The following is a 22,886-nucleotide window of genomic DNA, read 5'->3' on the forward strand; positions in this document are numbered from 1 at the left end:
GTTGCAGTAGGTACTGGGAGATGAAGAAGCTTGCACAGGATAGAGTAGCATGGAGAGCTGCATCAAACCAGTCTCAGGACTGAAGACCACAACAACAACAACAACAATTTTATCATGACTAAACCATGGTCAAATCAACAGAAATGAAATAACTGTAGTCCACATATGATTCACATTGAAAAAAAAAAAAAAGAATAAATATTCAGAAGAATAAAACAGAATTTTGTGCCCGGATCTGTGTTTGTTACCACCAATAATTGGTTTTATGCAATGTGAAACCAAGTAGAACAGAGTTTAAATGTATCATTGACAAATGGTATTCCAAAAACAATCTATCAGAGTTGATATCATACCAATATTTTCCAATAGGTGAAATGACACACAAGGTGAATGAGCAATATGTGGGGTGAATGAACAGGTCAGGGAAGAGGTTGTAGTGGTTAATAAAAAAAAAAGAAAAGAGAGAGAAGAGAAAAGGAAAAAAGGTTGAAAATGTGGGAAGAAATGGTGAATAAAAAGGGGGTTTTAAAATCGTAAATGACCGTGCAAAAAGGAAAGAATGAAATGCAAATCGGACTTCGTATTACAGAAAATCTATCGGACTTCGTTATTCGTAAAAGCTATTGTTGGGGTGGTCCTTGTGGCGTTTTTGAGCAAAAGTTAAACCAATTTCCACTACAAAAAGTATTGAAAAAGAACAGAGAATAACAAAATGTAACTGACAGGGGGAAATGACGTAGATAAGAGTTCATCCTTTACCAGGTTAACTTTTCTTTCGTGCGGCGTCCAGGTCTTCAAAAATCTCCTTCATTTCTGCGTGAAAAGTCTGCTCCGAAATCTTGCAATCGTCCAGGAATTTCTAATGTATACAAAACCGTCTTGATCTTAAATACAATTTATTTTAGTTGCTTCTCTCCATCCTCCGAATTTCATAATAACTTCCACAATGTCTACACATTACAATCAGACTAGCTATTAAGTTTTTTACATCAGCATCAGATCACGTCTGCCTTCAGCTTCGGCTAACAAGAGACAATTGAAAACGGATAGAAAAACAAAAAAGGTTACAATTTTGGTATTTTCTCTGCCGTCGAGCGCTCATACCGCTGTGACGGGATATTTTTTATCCGAGGGAACGAGCGTAGCGCGGCGAAATTCAAAGTCCCGCTACAAGGTTGTCCTTAAAGTTGATGGCTGAACATTTGATTGTTGGAATACAGATCACAGAATACATTGTAACGATATCAGAACTTCAAGTTCCACAACTCGGAGTAGCTAGATGACACGACACTCAATGTGACGTCACATATCTGGTAGTTGTTTCAGCTGTATGAATATGGATAATGTATTTAGGATTATAATGTTCATCACTATAGAGACCCACATGTATTTGGCCATTGCCATAGATCATCTGAAACAAAACTGATCAGAAAAATGAATTCTTGTCATTTTCCACGCCATTCTTCATGCTTTCAAACCCTTTGTAGCTGGAAACATCTTTGGTTTGCTGACACAAATCTCCTATCTAAAGGAGTAGGCCTGCAGCTAAAATATTTAAACGTTTCAATTCTAAACAAACTGTTTGTTAAGACCAAACAATGCACTATCTATGCAATTCTGATTCTGTGTTTCTCATCTGTAATTTTGTAGTGTCCTATAGCAATTGCCATTGGTATAATGAAAATATATTACTAGGTCTCTTTACTTTTCTCTAGTAAAGTAAACAGTCTTAAGTTTTAGGCAGGATGTGACTGGTTAATTACTTCCTTTGTTATTTTGTCACAACTGCAACATTCACATTGCTTTGACATAATTCATTGTACTCATATCTCTGTTGATAGACTGTCACAATATTCATGTCTACTGTGCAGGAAATCTCTCATTATTTCTTAAGAGACACAGTATGATACATTATGCAGCTAATACTAGGGTTATATAAATTGAAGGTGCCCCCCATGAACCAAGGACCTTGCTGTTGGTGGGGCGGCTTGCGTGCCTCAACGATACAGGTAACCGTACCATAGGCGCAACCACAATGGAGGGGTATCTGTTGAGAGGCCAGACAAACATGTGGTTCCTGAAGAGGGACAGCAACCTTTTCAGTAGTAGCAGAGCAACAGTCTGGATGATTGACTGATCTGGCCTTGTAACTCTAACCAAAACGGCCTTGCTGTGCTGGTATTGCAAACGGCTGAAAGCAAGGGGAAACTACAGCTGTAATTTTTTCCGAGGGCATGTAGCTTTATTGTACGGTTAAATGATGATGGCATCCTCTTGGGTAAAATATTCCGGAGGTAAAATAGTCCTCCATTCGGATCTCCAGGCGGGGACTACTCAGGAGGACATCGTTAACAGGAGAAAGAAAACTGGCATTCTACGGGTCGGAGTGTGGAATGTCAGATCCCTTAATCGGGCAGGTAGGTTAGAAAATTTAAAAAGGGAAATGGATAGGTTAAAGTTATAGTGGGAATTAGTGAAGTTCGGTGGCAGGAGAAACAAGACTTCTGGTCAGGTTAATAAAGGGTTATAAATACAAAATCAAATATGGGTAATGCAGGAGTAGCCTTAATAATGAATAAAAAAAAATAGGAATGCAAGTAAGCTACTACAAACAGCATAGTGAACGCATTATTTTGGCCAAGATAGATACGAATCCCATGCCTACCACAGTAATACAAGTTTATATGCCAACTAGCTCCACAGATGACGAAGAAATTGATGAAATGTATGATGAGATAAAAGAAATTATTCAGATAGTGAAGGGAGACGAAAATTTGATAGTCATGGGAGACTGGAATTCGGTAGTAGGAAAAGGAAGAGAAGAAAACGTAGTAGGTGAATACGGAATGGGAGTAAGGAATGAAAGAGGAAGCTGCCTGGTAGAATTTTGCACAGAGCATAACCTAATCATAGCTAAAATCATAAAATGAGGTTGTATACATGGAAGAAACCTGGAGATACTGACAGGTTTCAGATAGATTATATAATGGTAAGACAGAGATTTAGGAACCAGGTTTTAAATTGTAAGACATTGCCAGGGGCAGATGTGGACTCTGACTACAATCTATTGGTTATGAACTGTAGACTAAAACTAAAGAAACTGCAAAAAGGTGGGAATTTAAGGAGATGGGACCTGGATAAACTGACAGAACCAGAGGTTGTAGAGAGTTTCAAGGAGGGCATTAGGGAACGACTGACAAGAATGGGGGAAAGAAATACAGTAGAAGAAGAACGGGTAGCTTTGAGAGATGAAATAGTGAAGGCAGCAGAGGATCAAGAAGGTAAAAAGACGAGGGCTAATAGAAATCCTTGGGTAACAGAAGAGATACTGAATTTCATTGATGAAAGGAGAAAATACAAAAATGCAGTAAATGAAGAAGGCAAAAAGGAATACAAACGTCTCAAAAATGAGATTGACAGGAAGTGCAAAATGGTTAAGCAGGGATGGCTAGAGGACAAATGTAAGGATGTAGAGACATGTATCACTAGGGGAAAGATAGATACTGCTTACAGGAAAATTAAAGAGACCTTTGGAGAAGAGAGAACCACTTGCACAAATATCAAGAGCTCAGATGGCAACCCAGTTCTAAGCAAAGAAGGGAAAGCAGAAAAGTGGAAGGAGTATATAGAGGTTCTGTACGAGGACGATGTTCTTAAGGACAATATTATGGAAATGGAAGAGGATGTAGATGAAGATGAAATGGGAGATATGATACCGCGTGAAGAGTTTGACAGAGCACTGAAAGACCTAAGTCAAAACAAGGCCCCAGGAGTAGACAACATTCCATTAGAACTACTGACAGCCTTGGGAGAGCCAGTCCTGACAAAACTCTACCATCTAGTGAGCAAGATGTATGAGACAGACGAAATACCCTCAGACTTCAAGACAGATTTGAAAATTACCGAACTATCAGTTTAATAAGCCACGGCTGCAAAGTACTAACACGAATTCTTTACAGACGAATGGAAAAACTGGTAGAAGCCGACCTCAGGGAAGATCAGTTTGGATTCCGTAGAAATGTCGGAGCACGCGAGGCAATACTGACCCTGCGACTTATCTTAGAAAATAGATTAAGGAAAGGCAAACCTATGTTTCTAGCATTTGTAGACTTAGAAAAAGCGTTTGACAATGTTGACTGGAATACTCTTTCAAATTCTGAAAGTGGCAGGGGTAAAATACAGAGAGCAAAAGGCCATTTACATTTTGTACAGAAACCAGATGGCAGTTATAGGAGTTGAGGGACATGAAAGGGAAGCAGTGGGTGGGAAGGGAGTGAGACAGGGTTGTAGCCTATCCCAAATGTTATCAATGTTATTCAATCTGTATATTGAGCAAGCAGTAAAGGAAACAAAAGAAAAAATCAGAGTAGGAATTAAAATCCATGGAGAAGAAATAAAAAATTTGAGGTTTGCCGATGACATTGTAATTCTGTCAGAGACAGCAAAGGACCTGGAAGAGCAGCTGAACAGAATGGACAGTGTCTTGAAAGGAGGATATAAGATGAACATCAACAAAAGCAAAACGAGGATAATGGAATGTAGTCGAAATAAAGTAGTAAATGAGTTTTGCTATTTGGGGAGCAAAATAACTAATGATGGTCGAAGTAGAGAGGATATAAAATGTAGACTGGCAAAGGCAAGGAAAGCGTTTCTGAAGAAGAGAAATTTGTTAACATCGAGTATAGATTTAAGTGTTAGGAAGTCGTTTCTGAAAGTATTTGTATGGAGTGTAGCCATGTACGGAAGTGAAACATGGAGGATAAATAGTTTAGACAAAAAGAGAATAGAAGCTTTCGAAATGTGATACTACACAAGGATGCTGAAGATTAGATGGGTAGATCACATGACTAATGAGGAAGTACTGAATATAATTGTGGAGAAGAGAAATTTGTGGCACAACTTGACTAGAAGAAGGGATCGGTTGGTAGGACATGTTCTGAGGCATCAAGGGATCACCAATTTAGTATTGGAGGGCAGCGTGGAGGGTAAAAATCGTAGAGGGAGACCAAGAGATGAATACACTAAACAGATTCAGAAGGATGTAGCTTGCAATAGGTACTGGGAGATGAAGAAGCTTGTACAGGATAGAGTAGCATGGAGAGCTGCATCAAACCAGTCTCTGGACTGAAGGCCACAACAAACAACAACAAATTGAATGTGAAAGGGGGAGGGGGGTAAGGAAATGGAAGGGACTATCGATATAAGCTGCATCGGGACTTTATGTAGAGTCATGTATGAAACAACAGACACAACACATTCACATAATTTTGGGTCATACAAAGTCATTATATATATCTTTTAATCTTCATTGCTATAATCAGTTTGTAGATCTTATTTTTAGTGTCATGTTCATCATGTAGCGCAGTTGGTAATGGAATTTCATTCACATTATATTTCTTCTATTACAAATGTAAGTTTTTTCCAGTGTTCTATGTTACTGTTTTTGCCCTTTGTTTTGAATTTGGTGTTTGCACCTCTTATCTGCATATTATCAGCATTCTCTTCCTCTTCCACATTCTGTCACATAATTGCAGCTTATTTGTGCAACAAATCACCTTTTGTGAACTATAGCCTGTTTGCTGTCTGCGAAATTATATACTCTGAAACAACTTTACTCATTTCATAACAGAAAGTGAGTGAATTGGCCATAATCTCAATGAAGAAACAGTGTTATCTGTGTAAAAGGCAGTGGGAGAATTATATCAGAATGGGAAAACTAGACTGTGATTCTACTAGAGCAAATGAACTCTTATATTTCTAGATCCATAACACACAGTATTAACTTTTTTATTGTTTGCAACATGTGTTTGCAACTTTGTATCTATAATTTCACACAATTTTATGATGACCCTGCCATTTAGTCTCCAAACAAATTGGTGGGTGCAAGTTATGACTGTTTGCAAATTGAAAAGTGTAAGATAAGCATATTTAATATCACAGATAAATGAATTTCAGGATTGTTTTCTGCAACATTCTTCATAATGACCTGAATGATGATGTAATTGTTGAAATTAAACGTTATCAAATTACCAGAGATAATCAGTACACCAATAATTGGTATGTCATAAAAAGTGTAATCAGAATTTTACTGTTTGTTATCACTGTGAAAGGAAGAAACTTGTTTAGCAGCTCGATTTTTAAAAGAAATCTACAATGATACAAATAAGCAGCACATTTTTGTGAAGATTTCTCTTACATCTAAAACACTATTTGAGAATGCAAATAAAAAGTTTGTTGCATATAAATTTAAATTTTAATTAGACTGGAAACATGCAGGTGGTATGAACTGCAAGCATCAGTAACAGAATCAAAATGTAATATTCCATAAACAATAAGGTTGAAAATAGAAAATAATCATTTCAGTTAATTCAGAAATGCCCATGAGCATATTAATATTTAGAAGTAAGCATGTTCTTGCAAGGAGAGTGCAAAGCATTCTGCAAAAATATTAAGGTGTAATGTTCTATGAATTATTTGGATTTAACTTGTATGATTTTCCAATGTTGATCTCTTATACTTCTATTAGGCAGCAGTATTTCTGGACTGTGTCTTTTTTGGTAGCACAGACAGTATCCACAAAAGGAAAAAAGATTGAGATATTTTTAACTAATCAAAGGAAACACTAATGTTTTTTTATTCATGATACTTATATTCTTTGATGCATATTTAAATTTTGAAACAATTTTAATTAATGCAACACATGGATTTTGAACTGAAATTACTGAAAAGAAAACTTTGTACAGAACATCATTTGTAGCTCAACCTCTCCTCCAAAATTTGGCTTTCACAATCAATCTGTGTTCCCATACAAAGATTCATTCTTTTCCATATGCAATGAGTTAATTAATCAGAGCTCAAGACATGGCCTTGAAATGAGGAAATGCTATTTAGTGCATAGTAATGCACAAAGATTAACAAAACAATCTAACTGCTTCCTAATCATTAGAAGCCATTTCAAAACAGCTGAGAAAGAGAACAAGCAGATACTTAGTGGCAACTTACCATTGAACAGGTGGAAGAATGAACTCTTTGATATTACTTATGAATTTTTCAAGCATTACCAATTTTGCAAGCAAAACTTTGAAAAGTGCTAACATGTGCACACTGTGAAGAATTAGTAAGATTACTTATTAATATATTAGCATTCCAAAAATTGATTTTACTTCATAAATGAAAACTAAAAAATGAGGATGAATGTGTTTCTTGATGAAATATTACAAATCCTACATGAGTCTGTAGGAAGTATAAAAGGCAAAATGGACAAGTCTGAAATATTTGAAGATTTTTAATTTGGCTATAGGACAGGTACAGCATGGAAGCAGAATGAGAGTTGAAAGAGTAACACCAATGATGAATATTTTGGAGAACTGAAACTGACAAAAAGGAGTTTTAAGGCTTGAGAAATATACCTCAGTGCCATTCAAAACTGTTGTTGCTATTACATATTTGTATAGTAATTAATTTTCATGGGATGTGTAAACATTCCATCCCAGAAATGTCAGTTTATGTTTAGTCTGCCATTTATAAGGAAATTATTTACTCCTAATACATCTCTTACGTTGTTGTCACTGACAGGACGCGCATGTCTGAAGAAACATCTATAATAAATTGTAAAAAATATTAACAGTTTTAAACAGAAAAACTTCTCTAATGAGCTAATATTTATGTACAGTTTACAGAATATTTCCTGGTCCTGCAATGAATGTAATTACTTTAGGAGGTCTATCACCACAATGACTTTAGTGTCAGTGAGTTTGACTCAGTTATGTTTATTTACAGCTTACAGTGTATTTCCCTGTTTTGTAATAAATTTAATTATTTTAAGACATCATTCATAACAATGACTTTAGTGTCAATGAGGCTGATCTTAGTTAACTGGACTTTCTAACTGTAACACACCTGGGACATGTTCTGTGAAGTATATAACTGAGTCTACACAGCATTATGGAAATGTTGTTCATCGTGTAATAAAAGTATCTGGAGTCCATCTGCATGAAGGATCTACTGTTATGCAGTTCCCAAAGATTTAGTCACATAATGGGCAGTAAATTATTCATTACAGAAAATGAGATCAGAAGACCTTTTTGTGAACTTTTTGTCAAAATAATATTCACATGAACATCAGATGAAATGAATGTTTTATTCAGTCTTGAAATTTATATGGCGTTCAGCCATAATGATACAACCTCTGAATTGTACAGGATGGCTGCTTGGACAACACCACTTTCATAACATACGGATGTGCACCTGGGACTGAGTAACGGGGTGGTTTAAATTCTGGTGCAGCTACTCACAGAGCTCCAGTCTAGCTTGTAATTATCATAAGGCAGAAAAACTTGCTAGATATTCTAATGCATTAAAGTGGAACTGATTTACACCGAAAAAAATTATTTCTAATTTTGGCCACCAGGTGTAAATCTGCAAGGTGCTGCATCCAGAAAATGACATGATAAACAGATGCTCGCAGCAGTTCCAGTAGAATCTGAGCAACATGTTCCTGAGTAATGGCCTTCAGATCAGGTAGAGACTGAACATGTCCATGGTAAATCTGTTCTTTTAGATATCCCCAGAGTCAAAAGTCACATGGATTCAGTTGAAGTGATCTTGCAAGTCGTGCTTCTGGAAAACCTCTGGTCTGGAGATAATACATTCATGGAAGGTTGCATTAAGCAGATCTTCCAATGGGTGAGTGACATGAGGTGTTGCCTCAACTTGCATGAAAATAGCAGTTTCCACTCAGTTATGTTCTTCCAAATTAGGAATCACATACTGTACAGGGAGGACCCGATGATGTGCAGGCATCACAGTACATGTAAAAGGCCCTCTGGGCATATTTTCCTCAAAGAAGAACACTCCGAGAATAAAGATGCTTGTGAAACCATACCATACAGTCACATATGTTAAGTGCAAAGGCTCATCAAATTTGGCAGTTCTGCGTATCCGTGTATTGACTGCATCCTGTAGCATAAAATGTGCCTCGTCACTCCATAAAATACTTCCTAGCCACATCATTAACTTTGATCTGTGCCAGAAACCAAAGAACAAATTCAGAATGTTGCTGTGGATCAAGATGCTTCAGTTGTGCACTGCCTAAATCTTGAATAGGTAACAGCATAAAATAGACCGCAAAACTTTCCATACTGTTGACAATGGGATGCACAATTCTTGTGACACCGCATGAGCATTAGCACTACCCAGAGGAAGTGCTGCATGGCTAGTTACAGCAACAGCAATGTCATCAGTAACCTCCACTGGGATAGGACACCTTCCTCTTCCACGTGTCACACCAAGCTCACCTGTGTTTTTGAATTTCATTATCATCTTCTTTAAACCATTTAATAACATTGGTCCCTCTCCTCAGACCTTTCAGTCAGTGATACTCTCTCAATGCAGCACTGTAATTGCTGCCATTCACACAAACTAGTTTCTTTAACTGCACTCTCTCTCTTCTGACTTGTCATACTGTTCACTCACATTATGACTTGTCAGATAACAGTGTGGATGTCATACAGTCATACACACATATACAGTACCAGATTTGCACCAGGCAGCCACACTGGAACTGACTTTTTTTCCAGCATGCATCAATTCCGCATTAATGCATTAGCATTTCTACCAAGCTTTGCTGCCATTCAATAATTACAACCCATATTGGACCTCTGTGAGTAGCTGCCCAATAATTACAATCACCCAGTATGTATCAGCTGTAGGCAAATATTGCACACACCTATACGACACTTTTGAATTTGGTGATTCTACACTGTTTTTAACAAACTGTTTCTAGTATAATATAAGGAAAGTATTTATCAATTTTCAGCCCAGAGAAAACCAAAAGGGACTCAATTAGAGGTGGTATTTGTTCTTGTTTGAGATGTTGATGCATTCTCAAGAAAATGCCGTCAGTGCTGCATCATCTGAATATATGTGTGAAACAAGTTCACAACTCACAGCAGGACCAATTTGACAATATGTACAATTTTAGAAGATTTACTTTTATTGCAGAAATTCTTTAAAAGACTACTAAAGATATTATTCACATGATTCCAATAATATTAAATTAATAAAACACTGCAATTGATGTCATCTCCATCATCTGTTACCGTATTTACTCGAATCTAAGCCGCACTCGCATCTAAGCCACACCTGAAAAATGAGACTCGAAATCAAGGAAAAAAAAATTTCCCGAATCTAAGCCGCACCTGAAATTTGAGACTCGAAATTCAAGGGGAGAGAAAAGTTTTAGGTCGCACCTCCAAATCGAAACAAAGTTCATCTAATTGTAATATGAGACACAAATTAGGTCGAATGAATGACGATACAGCTGCAGTAGTTTGGTTCGAGTCGTAAGCTTAGCAGTTACGGTTTACCAGGAGCCATTGCTACGCGTCACGCGCTCCGTCCGTATTTATACGGATATCCTTCCTTTTTCACGTGCTTCGTCTGGTTTGAATTGATTGCTTATTTTTCTTTGATCTGATAAGTGCCGTTCTCTTTGTTATAGGTGTTTACGTCACTCTAAGCTGAAAATGCATTACTGTATTGTGTCATGCATTGTTTGTCGCATTCTGATAGTGCATGTTTACGGCCTGTCGCCGCTCGCGGCGTGGCTTGCTTTTGTGCGCGCTACCGCCGCTTACAAATAAATAGAGAGGAATCGTTTCATTAACGAAACATTTGTTGTTACTTACACTACTGCTTTCTTTGATAATGATCAACAAGAACCAAATAATAGACTGCGCATGACAGATGATGTTCTGAACGAAATTTTAGCGAAAATTTTTCTCCGTTTGAAAATCTTTGCAGGTGCCTCTTTAGTTCATTACATTCAGCACAGAAATTAGAGTCATCTTAGATTTAAAAATCTAGTCAGTTGCCGTGCTTCATTTCTGACTGTATCACTATCATGCATAAGAATAATACGAATATAAACATGACATGATATGTATATTCTTCCGCGTTTGCTGTTGTCTCACTCTAGTTTCGTAGTTTATTAGGCAGACAGGATTTAAATGAGATAGTAACAAACACGAAACAATACATGGCAAAATGTTTATATTCGTATTAATCTTATGGCGAAGAGAATACTACATGTGATTCACAATTCAAAAAAGCTCCTATTAGCAACCATCTCTTCTCACAGGTAGGAAAAAATTCAGAACGTAGAGTTGGCCATATTGACAAACATCCCAAACAGTCTTGCCAGTCGGATTTTCGTAGTACATTGAAATGCTGCTACATTCGAAGATCAACAATACAGAATTTGTATTTACTTCGTTGGATAATGTACCAAAATGCAGTGGTCGAAACTCTGGGCGGAGGAAAAAGGCTCGTCTTCCACTTTTTTTTTATTTATTTGCTGACGCAGAGATTTTGGTGCCAGTATTTTATCTTTGTGCCTACAAAGCATGCCTGTGTGGCGCTACATATATTCGACGGCACAAGTTAGTTGTGGCGGCACCCACTAACATTTTTCAAAACTCCCGCTTGCTTTGCACTCGATTCTAAGCCGCAGGCGGTTTTTTGGATTACAAAAACAGGAAAAAAAGTGTGGCTTAGATTCGAGTAAATACGGTAAATGTTGTTAACTATTTCGCTTTTTTTATACATTTGCACTGCAAATGCAATTGCTGAACATTTACGGACAATAACAACCGGAAAATTTGCACACAAGTAAATAAATTTACTTTTGGATAAACCAGAGTAGCTTGAAACCATGGTATCCACTGTTCACAACAAATTCACTTTCATGATAAAAACTATTCTGTCTTCTACAGTCAAAGTTCTTACAGATCCATTAGCATAAAAGAGACAACTGCAGTGCAAACAAGTGTCAGAAAAAATGAAGTCACTCTGGCAGGCAGTCTTTTGTCTAAAACTGCTCAGAAGCTGCACCAAGGACTTCATACTGAAGAAATTCTTGGTGTAATTGAGACACTAAACTTGTCTTCTAATCTCTGGATTGAACACTGATCCAGTGCCAAAATAACATTTTTCAGCATCCACACAATCATTTCTATGTTTTGTTTGGGAGAAAGTGAACTTAGCTGAGACAGAGAAGATTTATCCCAACCAGTAACTTGTTTCCTTTGTCTGAAAGCTTTTGAACAATGAAGATAAATATGTTTTGATAATGTATCAAAAGATCTTATATTCAAATGATTCAAAGAAGCTGTAGAAGAAAGAACCGTATTTTGTAGACAAAGGTTGTTACTTTGTAGAGAAATTTTCTATCATAGATGAGACAAACTTGGAGAGAGTTGTAATAATGCAGAGAAGTTATGCAGTATAACCAGCACACAACAATGGATGTCAGCATGAATCCCATGGGAGAATACATTAAACTAACACAAACTAACTCGGGAAGTGTTGCCTGAAAGACACTAGTTTTTTTTAGATCATCAGATAAAAAGACACTGAATTTATTGCCCAAATGTAGCACTCTTGCTAAAAATTGACTGTGCAAGGAGTGTGTAGAGTCCATTTGAATTTATCCACCCAGAAAGACATGCGTTTTAAAGCAGTTGGGATATTTGGAAATGACTAAGAGGAAATTACCTACCTGTCCACCTTCACCCTCAACACTTTGCAATTCACGCCACTCTTCAATGGTTTGTGCCAAATCGACTTGGCACAATGGGACTTTTACCTCACCAATCTGATCATGCTTTGAGAATCGATCAAAATCAAAAATAGCAAAAACCAGTGTTTTATTCATTGCTTCAGCATATGGCACACCCTGTAAAATACAATAAAAATTGTTTTCATTCAAACTCATTTGATTGTTGAATACATTTTATCTAATGATATAACAGTTGTGGAAAAATTTTCAGTAAAACTACACAATGTGCATATAATAGTTTGCTGTTAGAATTGTACACGTACAAAAATGACAGAATATGCTAATTACTTGATTTTAAATAGATTAAAAAAGGACATAAATTCCATAACAAAACTTATGCCAAATACAGCTAGGAAAAAAAATCTCAATTTAACATAATGAATTGTAGTGATAAAAGGTAAGTCATGTGTCAAAACATGAAGTATTTACAAACTTCCAGACTTCTTTTTCTTTGTGAAGTAACTTAACATTTTTGACTTATCTTGGTCTCTTGGGGTTCTGTATGTGGTACAGTCCACAAATAACCTCCGTATACTCACTTTAAACTTGTCAGCAGGTCCTATGACTTTATCTCTGAACTTCCCATCTCTGTATACGCAGAGACTCAACTCCTGAGTCTCCACCACTGCCCATTTAACTGTAAACTCATTGCTAGAGTCTAGTCATGTACAAGTGGACTCAACTAGCATAAAAAGGAGAGCGAGTACATGAGTTTGCAAGTATAACCATGGACTCACACCATTGCTGTTACAATAGCAACTGTTGGGCATGTGATCGGACCAAATCGGATCATGCAAAAGCTGTTGTGTTTTGATCTTCAGAGTTTTCAAGGAGCTCTCATTATTTCTCCATAAATTCTTTTTCTATCTCCATTCCAACTTGCCCTTGGTCCTGTGGTGATTCATTCTGTGGCAGTATTTCCCATTTGCAAATTTTTAATCTGTTGAGTTTCAGCTGACAATGTCTAATGGAGTCATATGATTCTTTTTAGATATACAGAGTGTTCAAAAAGAAGTGTCAAATACTTTGAAAGGTGGTAGTACTCATCAAAACAAAACAAAAAATAAGTCTCATGGGTATGGGAAGGCATACTTTCTGACATAAGTCCAATAAACATGGGACTGGAAATGCACACTTTCGGTGAAAAGTGTGTACAGGCGGTGTCCGACATGGCGTCCATTCATGAAAATGCACTCCTCTGCCTCTGGTGGAAGGAATAACACACTCTTTGAATTATACCCAGTTGTTGTTGTACCTGCTGGCACTCATTGAAGATGCAACCCTGTAGTGTCTCCACATCATTGATTGGTATGGCATAGACCAATTCCTTCAAGTGTCATCATACTCAAAAGTCTAGGGGTTCACGTCTGGGGAACAAGCAGGCCAAGGTGTGGGGCCCCCGACCAATCCAACGGTCCTGAAATGTATACAACAGATGTTTGCACACATTGTGACAAACGTGTGCTGGTGTGCCATCATGCATGAATCACATTTTTATTCATTGTTGCAATGGCACAGCCTCCAGAAATATAGGCAATACATTAATGAGAAAGTCCAGGTAATGCATGCCAGTTAACCTTTCTGGTAGCATGTATGGCCCAATTAATCTATTGCCAAGTATGCCTACCCATACATTGTTTGAGAATTGCATTGATGCCCTCTTTCCGAATTGCTCGGGGGTTTACATCTGTCGATACATACTGGTTGCGGTAATTCACAAGATCTTCTCTTGTGAACCCTGCATCATCGGTAAATAAAATCTTGGATGTGAACAGTGGTTCTGCAGCACACTTCTGCAACAGCCATTTACAGAACTACCACCTGTCATGATGATCCTGTGGCCTTATGGCCTGAATGCGCTGTAGATGATATGCTAACAGTAGTTGTTCATGACATTGGGGGGGGGGGGGGGTGCATGGGCGGTAGTGGCAGTATACTTTAATGCATCACGAAATCAGACATTGTTGAAAAACCAATGCACCACTGAAACAAATGCAGTATATTCAAAGATTGCTATGTACAGAGGAAAGAGAACTGTGCAAGATATACTGCTTCATACCTGGTAATACATTATGATGAGTGAAGTCATACACCGTTTATGGTATTTGGTGTAATCAAAATTCTATAAGGTGCAGAAAAGGACAAGTATACCAACTGGAATGAAATTTTCACTCTACAGCGGAGTGTGCGCTGATTTGAAACTTCCTGGTATATTAAAACTGTGTGCCGGACCGAGACTCAAACTCGGGACCTTTGCCTTTCGCGGGCAAGTGCTCTACCAACTGAGCTACCCAAGCACGACTCACGCCCCCTCCTCACAGCTTTAATTCCGCCAGTACCTCGTCTCCTACCTTCCACACTTCACAGAAGCTCTCCTGCGAACCTTGCTCAGTTGGTAGAGCACTTGCCCGTGAAAGGCAAAGGTCCCGAGTTTGAGTCTCGGTCCGGCACACAGCTTTAATCTGCCAGGAAGTTTCAAATATACCAACTGTTCACAAAAAATGTGAACAGAAATATTGTTGAAAATTCAAATTGTAAAGAATGATTTTCTCTTGTGCACCCTTTTAAGTACTTTATATACCTATGTTATATACCTATAAAACAACAAAAAATAATAAAAATGGTAATTTTTGCCATGTCATTCATGAAGTCATAATTATTGGAGGAAATTTCTAATTATTACAATTTTTGCATCTCTTCCTTTTTACAACCTTTCCTGGTCCTTATTTTCTTTTTCTCTCTTGTTAAAGGATGTGCCTGAAAACCTTAGATGATGCTATCAACTATATCTAACATATTTCTGGCAAGTAGTGTTTATTCATTTTTGCTTGGTCATAAAGAAATTTCAAATATTTGAGTCTGCATAAAACATATTTAGGAAGTAGGGAAACTCAAAAAATGTGTCACTCAAAACTTGCATGAAAGATTGCTCGGAACTGCAGACAGCAGGCTGTATGGTCTCCCATAACACTAGAACAGCAAAAGGTGTCAAAGGACACCTTTCAACTTTTATTTATGCAGTAATGAATCCTGTTTTTAACATTTTTCGATCAAACTTTTTGACCATTCTTCATTCCTTATACTTTTGACAATAGTGCAACACAATTAACAAAATTTTCTTGATTTCATGGAAATTTCATGAAGTTGAAGTTGACCTAGTGAAGCGAAGATGGATCAAATGATGTTAACTCATTTTTAGAATATTGTTGTTTTCACAATTAGAAAGGTACTGCATAACATCTTGCTTTGATCAACATTTGCTTGCTCAAATGATGACAGGTGCATTGTCAGACGGATTTTCACAGCGTACACTGAAACATAACTTTTCAGTTGTATTTTGTGTGTTCCTGTTGTCACTCACTTTATCAGTTAGAGAGGATCTGTAACAAGCTTTTGCAATTATGTTGCAACAGTGTGATCTTAGTAATGATTAGCCTTTGCATAGTCTGGGAAACTCAAATATTAAATCAGAAAGTGACTTTTCAGATTCAAGTGGTGATTATCTACCACAGTCAACTGATGCTGAGGATAACAAGAGTGAGGAGGAGTTTTATCAGAAGATGTCTCCCCATTTCATTTCTTTCCACAACATCATCAGGAATTAACTGGCACAATAGTGAAGATGGCAGTTAGAGATGGAATGGAATGTGAGATCACTAACACACCACTGCCAGGACGAGAGGGTGCTTTGAACATCCTGAACATCAGAGAGGGAGCCCACTGCATATCGCTGCCAAATAATATATGACTGTCAGTAGTGCCTTCCAACTTATTTTTGATGAATCAGTGCAGCATTTCACAAAAAAACACACAGAATCAAATGCTTGGAATAAAATAAGAAACTGCACTTGGATCATATGCTGGATGAACCGAAGATAATGACTGGTATCCTTTACACCAGAGGTGCTTTTTGTGCTAGAGGTTGTAAACCTTTGATTCCATTCTTGAAGAGCTAATTTTACTCTGTCGTCAAGTTTGCTCTTACTTCTGAAATATGGAACAAGTTAATACAAAATTATCTGCACTGTTAGAACTGATGGGAGAGTTACTTCCAAGTAAATTAAGGTGCAGGTTTACCCAGTTTATACCAAACAAATCTGACAAATATGGATTCAACTTTGGACAGCTGCATAAATGGCATCCTAGTACATTTGCAATTCACTCCCATACCTTGGTGAGGAGATAGGCAAACCAGACCACCAGCCATTGGGAGGATACATCATTCCGTCTCATGAAGATATTTCTAAACCAAGGACAGAATGTGGCAACAACAACTTCTTCACATCTCTTCAGCTTGCCAAGAAACTTCAACAGAAGAAAACGTTCTTTGTGGGAACAATGAACAAGATTCACTGAGATATCCCCAACTGTGGGAAGAAGAACAATTTAAAGTTATTCCACCATCATTTTTTGAGGAAGGGTGATAATCCAGAGTGCATCTTGCCCATGCACCAAGGGAAGAAGAATAAGAATGTCATTATTTGCATCACATTATATCCTGAATTAGCAGAGACCAAAGAAGGATAGAACAAACCAGAAACTGTTACCTTCTATAATGTCACAAAGTGTGGTGTGGATGTTGTTGATCAAATTATTTGGAAATATTAAAATGGTTACTTAAAGGAAATGAGTGATCTATGTCTTTTACAATATCCTAGATATGGCAGCAATAAATTTGTGGAATATTTTCATCAAATAACCAAAAATAGCCTGGAGAGGAAAGCATTCATTCTTCAGTTGGTAAATAAACTCATAAATGGGAAACAACAAAGAGTGAGACAGGAGCTTTAAAAGAGCCAGTAGAATACAGAAATACAGGGAGTGCATAAAGAAAGATACTCTGCATGAATAGTTACCTGGTCCCTATGAAATATGATCGAAATCCCGGAACATCATGTTATTGTTTCAGTGAGTGTTGTATACAGCTTGTGGTTCATAATATATACATTAACATGACACTTTGTCAAAATAATTCCACCAAATATGTTAAAAAAAGATGCTGTGACTTACCAAACAAGAAAGCGCTGGTAGATAGACACAATAAAAAACACACAAACACATACACAAATTTCAAGCTTTCGCAACCCACAGTTGCTTCATCATGAAAGAGGGAAGGAGAGGGAAAGATGAAAGGATGTGGGTTTTACGGGAGAGGGTAAGGAGTCATTCCAATCCCGGGAGTGGAAAGACTTACCTTAGGGGGAAAAAGGGACAGGTATACACTCACACACATACACATATCCATCCGCACATATACAGACACAAACAGACATATGTAAAGGCAAAGGCCCAAACTCTTTGCCTTTACATATGTCTGCTTGTGTCTGTATATGTGCGGATGGATATTTGTGTGTGTGTGAGTGTATACCTGTCCCTTTTCCCCCCTACGGTAAGTCTTTCCACTCCCGGGATTGGAATGACTCCTTACCCTCTCCCGTAAAACCCACATCCTTTCATCTTTCCCTCTCCTTCCCTCTTTCGTGATGAAGCAACTGTGGGTTGCGAAAGCTTGAAATTTGTGTGTGTGTCTGTGTGTTTTTGTGTCTATCTACCAGCGCTTTCTTGTTTGGTAAGTCACAGCATCTTTTTTTAATATATTTTTCCCACGTGGAATGTTTCTTTCTATTATATTCATATCATTAATTCCACCAAATGCAGTACATGTCAGTATGCAAATTATCTAGATAGAAACACAATCTTATGAGTGGATGTGAAACTGTCTGATTAATTAAAACCGTTAAACATAAATTAAATACAGGGAGTTTTTTGGAAACAGTTTAGTAATTTCCATAACATTTCCTGTAATTTCATAAAGCAGGGTCAAAGCTATGCCTTGGTGGGAGCATTAAAAGAAGAAATTAACATGGACTAGCGTTAAAAAAATAACAGCGTAACGGCTTGAAATGGCATGAAAAATGTCATGGTGGGAGTAGTCCACTTTCACCCTCTTCAGCATGCCCACTGGCCTGGAAGTGTCCAGAGTTTAATTACTCTATCCAAAGTTCATGTTCTCAACATACAGCAAATATAAAAATTTCTATTTTAATTTTATGTGTTTATGACTGGGAGAAGTGATGTGTGCTGTCTAATGAAGACTGCTCAGTTTCTAAACTACAGTGTCTAAGGCAATTAAAAATTATTATGGTGTTAAAAATTTGTAATTCTCATGGTGATGACAATTTTTCCATTAGCATATGGAGAATAGTTGACCAAGAACTGGATAGATATGTGCCTAATAGAACAATTCATAATAGGAGACACGCTCTATGATATACATTACTTGTAAAGAAACTTCTAACGGAACAGTGGCTACGGCACAATAAGTGTAAAACAAAGCTTAGGGACAGATATACACTGAATAAAATGCTAAGTTTGTCGCTCTCACATCCATCATACACTGGAGATCACTCAAAGAAAAACCCGTGCCTAATTATAAGAAGGAATCGTGTCATACCCAATACAAGATGGGTAGCAGAAATGATCCACAAACTATTGTCCATGTCACTGACATCCATCTGTCGTAGAATCTTGAAACACATTCCGAGCTTAGAGATAATGAAGTACATCCCAAAGAATGATCTCTACAACAAGCAATATGAATTCTGAAAACTTTGTTAATCTGAAATCCGGCTTGTACTTTTCTCACATTACATCCTGAAAGCCATGGATCTAGACAATCAGGTGAATACAGTATTTCTCAAGTAGCAAAAAGCATTTGACTCAGTAACACACCATCATTCATTGATGAAAGTATGGTCACATTGGGTTTTTTTTTTTTTTTTTGGTCATCAGTCTACTGACTGGTTTGATGTGGCCCACCACGAATTCCTTTCCTCTGCTAACCTCTTCACCTCAGAGTAGCACTTGCAACCTATGTCCTCAATTATTTGCTTGACGTATTCCAATCTCCGTCTTCCTCTACAGTTTTTGCCCTCTACAGCTCCCTCTAGTACCATGGAAGTCATTCCCTCATGTCTTAGCAGATGTCCTATCATCCTGTCCATTCTCCTTATCAGTGTTTTCCACATATTCCTTTCCTCTCCGATTCTGCGTAGAACCTCCTCATTCCTTACCTTATCAGTCCACCTAATTTTCAACATTCGTCTATAGCACCACATCTCAAATGCTTCGATTCTCTTCTGTTCCGGTTTTCCCACAGTCCATGTTTCACTACCATACAATGCTGTACTCCAGACGTACATCCTCAGAAATTTCTTCCTCAAATTAAGGCCGGTATTTGATATTAGTAGACTTCTCTTGGCCAGAAATGCCTTTTTTGCCATAGCGAGTCTGCTTTTGATGTCCTCCTTGCTCCGTCCGTCATTGGTTATTTTACTGCCTAGGTAGCAGAATTCCTTAACTTCATTGACTTTGTGACCATCAATCCTGATGTTAAGTTTCTCGCTGTTCTCATTTCTACTACTTCTCATTAGCTTCGTCTTTCTCCGATTTACTCTCAAACCATACTGTGTACTCATTAGACTGTTCATTCTGTTCAGCAGATCATTTAATTCTTCTTCACTTTCACTCAGAATAGCAATGTCATCAGCGAATCGTATCATTGATATCCTTTCACCTTGTATTTTAATTCCACTCCTGAACCTTTCTTTTATTTCCATCATTGCTTCCTCGATGTACAGATTGAAGAGTAGGGGTGAAAGGCTACAGCCTTGTCTTACACCCTTCTTAATACGAGCACTTCCTTCTTGATTGTCCACTCTTATTATTCCCTCTTGGTTGTTGTACATATTGTGTATGACCCATCTCTCCCTATAGCTTACCCCTACTTTTTTCAGAATCTCGAACAGCTTGCACCATTTTATATTGTCGAACGCTTTTTCCAGGTCGACAAATCCTATGAAAGTGTCCTGATTTTTCTTTAGTCTTGCTTCCATTATTAGCCGTAATGTCAGAATTGCCTCTCTCATCCCTTTACTTTTCCTAAAGCCAAACTGATCATCATCTAGCGCATTCTCAATTTTCTTTTCCATTCTTCTGTATATTATTCTTGTAAGCAGCTTCGATGCATGAGCTGTTAAGCTGATTGTGCGATAATTCTCGCACTTGTCAGCTCTTGCCGTCTTCGGAATTGTGTGGATGATGCTTTTCCGAAAGTCAGATGGTATCAAATCAAATTTGTGACATTATATGAGATTCCTTTGTAGGATGGAGGCAACATATTATCTTGCTTGGAGAATCATTGACATATGTATAGAAGTGAAAATGGAATGCCAACAGTACAATGGCAGAAGGACTGACAGCTTTATTTAATCTTACTATTTCTTTAATTTTTTGTGTAGCTGCATTCACATTTGGATTGATAATGTCTAATTTCATGTGCACTTTTTGATATTCAAATCATTACTTCTGTTAAAAGTACACTATTAGTCAAATTGTATAATACAAAATACTGATGTATATAAACAGTTTTCTAGAATCCTGCAAGTACAAATCACATTGGTTCATTACAATTGTTACAACATACCTGAGTTGTTCTCATATGGTTGATGAAATAATTTCATAGTATAACATTAAAAATGTAAATACTGTAAAATTATTTCATTAATTATAACATACATGTTATGCTATGAAATCATATCATTATCATGTTATTAATGAAATAATTTCATAACATTATAAATTTAAATACTACGGATTAATTATAACTTCATACATGCTATGAAGTTGTTTCATTATTCACATGAAAATGACGCAAGTATGTTATAACCACTGTATGAGGCCACCGTCATTTGTACATACGAAATGCTAGAAAACTGTTCATATACTTTAACATTTTGTGTTATACATTACCTGAATTTCTATGGCCCCTCTGTAAATCCTAGAATAGTAATGATTAGATCTTGATAAAACTACAATACCAGAGAAGTGAATTTGGTGGTTCCCTGTCCCAGTGCATGTTCTGCTACTGCTGATTTATCTGTACTGCACACATGACAATTGATCCTGTGTTCTTAAGGCATGTGTTAATGCTTCTTTTTGTAGTTCATACGTACACAAGACCACAAATACAAGGGTTTTTATACATTCCTGCTGGCTACACTTTCTTAGGATGTACAGAGGGGGCATAGAAATACAGGAGCACGAAAACAACTTAAACAGCATAGAACTGTAATCAGACAATTTCTTGACCTTAGCACAAAATAAAAGAAACACTGACAAATCTTCCCCACTACAATCTCAATAAAACACTTCAGCATGACACTCCGATCTTAGTCAGCAGTTTGACGACGTAATGAACTGACCACTGTGTGGATACACATAAACGAGCTCAATATGCTGAGCTTGTTTGAGACTGTAACTGCTTTAAAAGCTTTAAAGCCTCTGCTGATGTCTTCAGTATTGGAAGACAAAATATTCGGCAGATAATTATGCCTTGGACCATGGCCTAATGCCCATGAAACAAAAATCGCCTACCGTACAGTGAAAATAATGGCTGTCAAAGCCAGCTTTCTATGCACTTTTTAAATTGGAGTTTAAGCTGGCTACCTTAAAGAGGTTTTGGAATTGGTTAATTTTATGATCACCCACTTCAACTTTCTAATCTCTAAAATAAATGTCTTTCTTTTCATTCTTATCACATAATGCACTTCTGAATAAATATAAGTTGTGCAAGGTGTCTATTTGTAACACATTTACTGTTTCCTTCCATCTGCTACAATCCACTGACATAGGCTGCCAGTAGGAAAATATAGTGTTGTGGATACTGCCAAGATTTGAATACACCAGCTGATATGCATGCAATGTAAATGACAAGTACTACCATACTCAATGCTGACAATAGCACAACAGCATAGTTTATTTCATTCAAATTTTTGTCTCTGGTGACACTTAAAGTGTACTGGAAAGTCATTCAATACTAAAATAGTTATCTCTAAGTACAATCACGAGACAAACCTTAAATGTGAATGTTTCATTGAAGACAGGACTCAGTGTTTTCCGATGCACTTTTGTTTCAAACTTCTTTTTTTTATCAGGTAGTAGATAGACTTTCACATAGGGATCTGATGTTCCTCCCATGTCAAGTGCAGGTAGATCCTCTGCCTGGATTACAGTTACAGCCAAGCTATTTGAATTGAAGTCATACTCAAGCTGCAAAATGGTAATTATTATTTTATTATTATGATTTAGACACTTCTAAGATTATTATTTAATAAGAATTATCAATTAGCATGCTGCAATGGTAATTGTTGTACACACACATTTGTGGAGAAACTTCACAGTATTAAATATTCAGCAACTTTAATTT

General features: G+C 37.2%; 1 protein-coding gene across 6 annotated transcripts in view; it reads right to left on the minus strand.

The window, feature by feature from the left end:
- LOC126194911 (synaptotagmin 1) overlaps positions 1-22,886 on the minus strand; it is a 1,052,777-nt gene that overhangs the window by 76,699 nt on the left and 953,192 nt on the right. For all 6 annotated transcript variants that reach the window (XM_049933275.1, XM_049933273.1, XM_049933272.1 and 3 more), the window contains 2 exons: positions 22,535-22,729; positions 12,560-12,736 (listed from right to left, as the gene is read on the minus strand). In XM_049933275.1, the coding sequence (XP_049789232.1) occupies positions 12,560-12,736; positions 22,535-22,729 (372 nt within the window). The remainder of the gene's footprint in view (positions 1-12,559; positions 12,737-22,534; positions 22,730-22,886) is intronic.

Source organism: Schistocerca nitens, chromosome 7, assembly GCF_023898315.1.
Source record: "Schistocerca nitens isolate TAMUIC-IGC-003100 chromosome 7, iqSchNite1.1, whole genome shotgun sequence".
Taxonomy (NCBI): Eukaryota; Metazoa; Arthropoda; class Insecta; order Orthoptera; family Acrididae; genus Schistocerca; species Schistocerca nitens.